A 7230-nucleotide genomic window follows, 5' to 3' on the forward strand; every position below is an offset into this window, starting at 1 on the left:
TACTGATCTACTTCTTGGTATGGCTAGTTTGAGTTCCGATGATTCTTTTGCAAATTATGATAAAAACAAGATTATGAAACTTGCTACATATTATCAAAATGAGTCCACTACTTCCAAGCTTGAAGATATTAGTTTTGAGTTTGACAACTATATTGACTATGTACGATAAATGGACAATGCATTCTCTAACTTGAAAGGGCTTGGCGATCTCTCGAAGACATTGGTTAAAACAAATATTCATAAGACATGGGGACTTGTTTATTTGCTTGTGAAACTAAGTTTGATATTACCTGTGGCTACTGCAACAGTCGAAAGGGCTTTTTCTTCAATGAAGTTTATTAAAAATGACTTGCGAAGCAGAATTGGTGATGACTTTTTGAATGATTATTTAGTTTGTTATATAGAAGATGAAGTATTTGAAAGTGTACCTAATGATATGATCATTGATCGTTTTCAAAACATGACAAGTCGTCGAGTGCAATTGAAATGATAATGTTTATATTCATATATTGTGTTTGTCTGGTTCGTTACCTTTAATATGTATTAGATATCGATACTCATTATTTAGCCAGCTTGTTATTGTATATTAGTTTTAGATCATAATCTTATCTTATAATTTAGAACTCATACACTTTAAATATTAGCTCCGCCTCTGATCGAAAGTAAATCGAAATATGAGTATGCAAGTTCAAGTATGCTACAACCTAGAAAATAAAGGCAGAAGGCTGTATTTATGATGTAAGAAGTGAAAATATGATCCCTTATGACTACTTACTGTTTGAATAAAAGAATGTAACCATACAAAGATCTCCAATGTTTTAATTACCGATCTCTTACGTTATTTTTTACCAATCTCCCAATGAAAAAAATGTTTTTATAACTAAAAGAACATTTGTAATGGATTATAACACCGATCTTCCCGAGGAATGTTATTCTAGAAGTGGGTGTTTATTCTATATGAGGAGTAAAGCTTTTTAAATATCTAAGGAAAATATCATAGGTAGGCTAGTGGAGATAAAAGGGATTTGAGGGGGTGGGGTGGGGGGAGGAGCTCCAAATAGGACTGTGTATAGACACATAATGGCCAAAAAATGGAGTGCATGTACGTACTCAAGTTCATGCATGGTGTCTAATTTTGTCACTAGGTTCAGAGAAACAAATAACATGAAGGCATCTTTGACCTATTTAATTTATTATTCTTCCATACCCTTCCCACTTCTGATGGCCTTCCCCCCTAAAACACACAAACGAGGAATGGGCTTACATGTAAATGCCCATGCCTAGGATAATGAAGTTGAAAAATAGCCATATGCAAAAGGACCAAGCATAAGTCATAAAACCAATACAGCCTGAATAAAAATTTAATCCAAGATAAAACATGCAGTCCAGATTCCTGAACCAAGTTGCTATCAGGCGGGTCATAGAACATTGTCTAGTGCCTTTATTTACACATAAATTTATACTCCGCGTCAAAAATAATTGGCTCAGATAAACCCGGTGCCGCAAGGCTACATCTGCCTCTAGTACTTGCTATAGGAATTAGGAAGTTTCGGTAGCTACTTAAATGTATAGCCCGTTCCCTTATCCACCCCATCCTTTTATTTTTCTCTTCTACTTCTAATAAGATATATAGTAGTGATTCTAACAAGGCAATGCTTCTTATGGTGTTTCGGGTATGTCCAAGGAGACAATTCTCTTGGAACCAAATTTAGGCACTACACATATTCATCTAGAATAGCTTTTCCAATGAGTTTGAATGGAGTTGCCAAATTCTTCTGTTGTAATGTAATTAACATTATAGAAGCTCATTCATGACTTGAAACCAAAGGGACTCCTAACCACCTAATGCATACACAAAGATCAAAATCAGATCCTACATAGAAATCACCAGTCTGACTATCACTCTCTAGACCCAAGTTGGAGACAAACAGATAGGGGTTCATCATTAAATTATTGTCGTCAACTTTACATCTTGTGAACACAATTTCTTTCAATCAATGGAGCATTCATTTTCTTCAAATCAACGAGGATATAATGTTGTCAAACAACAAAGCTGATAATATTTTGCGAGGTCATGAAACTAAAAGTCCATAACCCAAAGAGACATAAGCAAAAGTGCAAGAACCTACTTCACTAAAGTCCCAAAAGTATGTATAGTCTCATCTGTGAAGTGTTTTACTATTTTAGTATATCTGTAAATGCATAATCAGATAAGGGTACATTTCAAATCAGCCATTTGGACATTCTTCACCCAAAATTTTCAATTGGCAACAGATTTTCTGCTAAAGCAAATCTTAATGCATGAATCTAGTGCTTTATAGCTTAGAATGGAGCTATTCTCGAGTCATTTCGTAACTACTTCAGTTTTAGGGACAACTTAGATAAATTCTGATCAGTTGTTAAGCTCAATAAAATGTTGAAAGGGCGCGCACCTGGCGGCCAAATCCTGTATAGCTTAAAGATTATGTAAAGAAAAGAGAAGATATATTTTCTATACCAATTTGATTTCAATGTTTGTATGTAACATCTGTCTGCTGGAATCTTCATGGGTGGGCAGCGGTTGGTCCTAAGCAATTTTGTTTGCTTAGCATTAGGTTGTTAAATGAAGCCCTGCCTTATTATGCTCCACTATAAGGCAGTCTTAACATCATCACGTGATTATGCTTGCCTGTAGAAGGACCCTTTGAAGCTCATCAGCAATTCCAGGCAGTAGCACCGGCTTACGAATAATTCCATTCATTCCAATCTGCAGGCATCTTCCACTAACATCTTCATCAGCGGATGCAAAACCAACGATCAATGGCCAGTTGCGGCTACGAAACTCCCGAATTCTCATGGTTACTTCGAAGCCGTCTAAATCAGGCAGGTGAAGATCCAAAAGGACAATTTGGAATGAAGATACAGCAGGACCAAGAGCACCAAGACAGTCGTGTCCCGATGAAACTGCAGAAACAGTGCATCCTAATTTTTCAAGTAGCTTCCTTGTTACAGCTCTATTCACATCATCATAATCTGCTAAGAGAACATTAACCCCCTGGAGGAGTGAGTGTGGATGCGAGTGATCAGAAGATTCTCCATATTCAGGAATGCCTACGGCAATTGATGGCCGCAGTTGAAACCCAAGAATGACAGTCATGCTTTGATCAAAACCTTCTGGATTTGGGACTACCCAGATGTCTCCTTGCATCAACTGCGCATTATTTTCACATATCAGAGGGATGTTAGTTCAACCCCAAATTAACTGCAAATATATGTGCTCAAAATTGTTATGAAAGGAAAAGAAAATAACAAAAAAACAGTGTGCTACCAACTTCTATGCATGGTTTCGGATTTTCATTGCCAATAACTGAGCTAAAAGCTCAATAAATCAACAGAAGCAACTTTCTTATCATATTTCCTAGTAAGGAAACGATTCTATGTCAAAGTGGAATTTGGGATATTTACTTATAGGAGAAGATTGGGTAAAAATAGATACAAGCAATCAAGGTCATGACATTGCACTATCTTTTCTAACACAGAAAATTGCAGTAGTTCATGTCATCCACATAATTTGATGCAAAAGGTCTCATCCAACTCGAGAGAAATTTCAAACGAGCCTGCACCAATGTCATTTTTCCCTAGAGATAACAACTTTACTTGCTTCTCATAGTTGAGTGGCTAATGTTACCACAGAAGAAAGAGCTTAAAACCAAATGAGTTGGGTGCATAAATTCCAGTTATATGACACATACATAGATGCTGCTATTTAGCAATAGAGTACCTGAACCAGCTTTCTGCACACAGTGAAGCTCAACCTTTCCTCCACTTCCCTACTGCGGCGTGTTTCACAACATTGTGGCAATGTGGATGCTATGCCCTCTGGATGAGAATGATTATTGCTTGACCCAACTTCAAACCTGATATAGACATTTTCAAGAGATGAGTGTGATCTCCTTGTCTTCCAAGCTCCGTCGATGCCTTCCCTTCTTGCACTTTCTGGGAGAACTCTAAATGTAAGACAACCTCCATTGGGGTCCTTCAAAAGATTCCCAACCATATGAAGAATAACTTGAAAAACTCTTCTTTCATCACCCATGACATAATTTGGCAAAGATTTGTCAACCTCGATGGAAATATTGTAACCCCTATGAGCACACAAACACTTGGCAAGACAAGCAGCTTCTTTTATCATGGAATGTAGCTGAAAATGCCTCATCTCCAAAGGAAATCTACTATTGTCCTTTGTCGAAGTATCCATCACATCATTTATTAGGGTTGATACAACACTGCTGGTTTTAGCCATTGCATCTACAAGAAGCCGCTGCTCAATACCCATGTTATCATCTTGCAACAAGGAGAGAAGACCCAAAATTGAGTGCATGGGTCTTCTCAACCCATGGCTCATAACCATCTGAAATGCATTCCTAGCTTGACTCGCCCTAAGTGCATCCTGCTTCGCTTGTTGCAGAGCTCGATTTTGCTCCTCCAATGTTTCTCTCATATGCTGAGACTCTTCAAGAACTGCAGCATGGGACAGAGCCACAGCAACCTGATCAGCCACTACCCTGACTATCTCAATTTCCTGGTTGCTCCAAGATCTACCTTGTTCACCAGGAAGAACCAACACCAGTATGGCATAACATTCTGGGACAAGTTCAGGAGTTCCACCTTTGAAGTTCGACACCTTCAGCATTGGCATCCTAATTGCAGCCACAGCTCCTGGTTCACTACTCCCTCCACTACTCGCAGCAGCAAGTGGGGAGTAGGCATCAAGTAACTTTACTCCATCACTCTCCTTAATCTCCCTTACATCTGGATCACTTGTCGGGATAGGTAAATTATACATACTAGAAAAGCTTCTTCCTTTCAGCTCATGAATTAGGTTCATCTCAGTTTTATTCTCATTGGGCTTCCAAATAGCACAATTATGCAAATCCAGTGTCTTTGCTAACTCCACCAGAGTAGTGTATAGTATTGTATGACGATCAAGTGACTTTCGAATCTCCTGTGTAAGCATCCGGACATGCCATCCAGCTTCCTTTTGCTGCTTTATTAATCCAACTTCTCTACCAAGATCCCAAGTTTTCTTTTTCAGCATAAACTCCCTCACTTTGATTTTGAGCAGCATAGGAAAGAGGGTGATAAGGGTTATAGCAGTGGCAAAGGATACTAGTGCAGTGAGGACTTTAAAAATGGTTAGAGCAAGCATAAGCTGAAATGGGTGTTGGCCATAGTAAGTCCAGAAATTGAGCAAATGAGTCATCCCACACAGAACAATGAATGCAATAAATTGGAAGAGCACCCATTTGAATGGAAAGTTGGAACAGCTTACGAAGTAAAGGAGCTCAATTGGGATGGAAAAATAGGCTATCGCAATAAATAAATCACTGATTCTTTGGCACTCTAAGATACGCTCAATGCTCCAAAATCCTTCATCATCACAGTTACAACGAGGGAAACCATTATCAGCAGCGGATAAGGAAACAAGGAATGCCGAAATTAACAAAGCTAATGCTAATGTCCTTAACATTGCATCCAATTTGATCAAGTCTTCAGCTCATTTACTGGATAGACTATATAACCACTATTTCAGCAGTGATGCCAGCTTAATCTGCAATTATAGACCTGACAAATCCAGCCACATATGCATGAAACAACTTGTTATGTTCATTTCTAGTTCAACAACGTGAACAGGAACATGAAAAAAAACCTTTTCTAGAGCAAAGGAAAACGAAGCGGCATGGCATCAATATAAAATTCCAGAGATAGATTCAAGTGCATGCACCAATACCCACTTGCAATAACATATGTTGCTTGATTTCCAAAAAGCACAGTCTCAAAGGCAAACTAGTCCTACAATTTAAAAGGAAGTTTTCTTGCATAATTGTTACTTCACTATAACTAGTATAGTATTTTTTTTTATGACAACTGGTGTCCGGCTCTGGTTATGCACAACTCAACTGTTCCGCGGACTATTTACTAGTATCTCCCACCAGCATAGGTACTAGATATTATATTGATCGCAAAAATTGTTACTTCAAAATAACTATTATATCAATCGCAAATACAGATTCCGACTCATAACTCCACCACTACATCAACCATAATCACCCAATTACAAAAAAAAAAAAAAATTATAGAACAAGAGACCACTAAAAGGAACAATAATTAAATAAGCATAAAATTCAAGTAATACTTGAGAAAGTAAGAAATAAATAAAAATTTACCTGGAATAAAAATAAACACATGTTTCTTATAGAGCAAAATCCAGAGCAAGCCAATCCAAGAGTGAGATCTTATGGTTCACCCACATGCAGACCCCCAACAAAAACAAATACGTAAATATAGGGGTCATCATCTTCTTCTTATCCGAAACTCCATCAATACCAATGCATACCAATGCTTCCCCCAAGCCTGCACTGGTATCCTCAACAACTCAATGGTCCAAATACACCATATCTACTCGTAATTTTACCATAACCCACCCACTTGATAAACGGGTACCACATTACAACCCATTTAACTGTTCCGGGCTCCAAATTCAGAACGCCGTCGCCGGCACTACCACAAAACTGGCGGTGATGAAGGGGCAAAACTGGATTTTCGCTTCATCACTTACCTTGAAGAATTTTTATTCGTATTAGCTACACTTTTGTTTAAGCAAATGAAACTTCTACAAATTGTAGAGAGAAAGAGAGTGCCATTGCAAGCATTATATATATAGAGAGAGAGAGAGGAGAGAGAGAAGCAAGAGGTATTTTGGCGCCGTTGTTTGTTGAGTAGGACTGTAGGAGAGAAGAAAATGGAAGCAAAGTGAGGAGGAGGAGGAGAATCTCAGGGGAGGGGGGTGGAGTAAAGTGGGGCCCACAGTCCTTACATGAAGAGAACTTGGACGCACTTTTGCCCAATAAAGTAGTCCTTTTTCACAATGGATCTAATATTAGACTCCATTATTTTATTTTTTAAAAATCTATTACACACACACTCTCTCTCTCTTCTCTGTATCTTTCTCTAGAGAGGAATGTAATAGCCCACGTGCCAATGGAGGAGACTACACGCGCTAGCGGAGGAGCGTGAAGGATATTCATACGGAAAAGCATCGCAGACCTACTGGTTGGCCGGACGTACACAGCCCCATGGAAAACGGGCAATATGTGTCAAAATCATCGTTATAATAATAATAATAATAATATAATATAATAATAATAATAATAATAATAATAATAATAATAAGGGAAAAGAGCCAAATAT

General features: G+C 38.1%; 1 protein-coding gene across 1 annotated transcript; it reads right to left on the reverse strand.

Moving 5' to 3' along the window:
* Nucleotides 1-2465: 2465 nt before the first annotated feature.
* On the reverse strand, nt 2466-6357 carry NTHK1 (histidine kinase1). The gene is given in 3 exon segments (NM_001326157.1): nt 2466-3190; nt 3761-5604; nt 6207-6357. Coding segments are annotated over 2 exon segments (2289 nt in total). The 5' UTR covers nt 5510-5604; nt 6207-6357; the 3' UTR covers nt 2466-2650.
* Between the last annotated feature and the right edge of the window lie 873 nt (nt 6358-7230).

Source organism: Nicotiana tabacum, chromosome 22 (assembly GCF_000715075.1).
Source record: "Nicotiana tabacum cultivar K326 chromosome 22, ASM71507v2, whole genome shotgun sequence".
Classification (NCBI taxonomy): Eukaryota; Viridiplantae; Streptophyta; class Magnoliopsida; order Solanales; family Solanaceae; genus Nicotiana; species Nicotiana tabacum.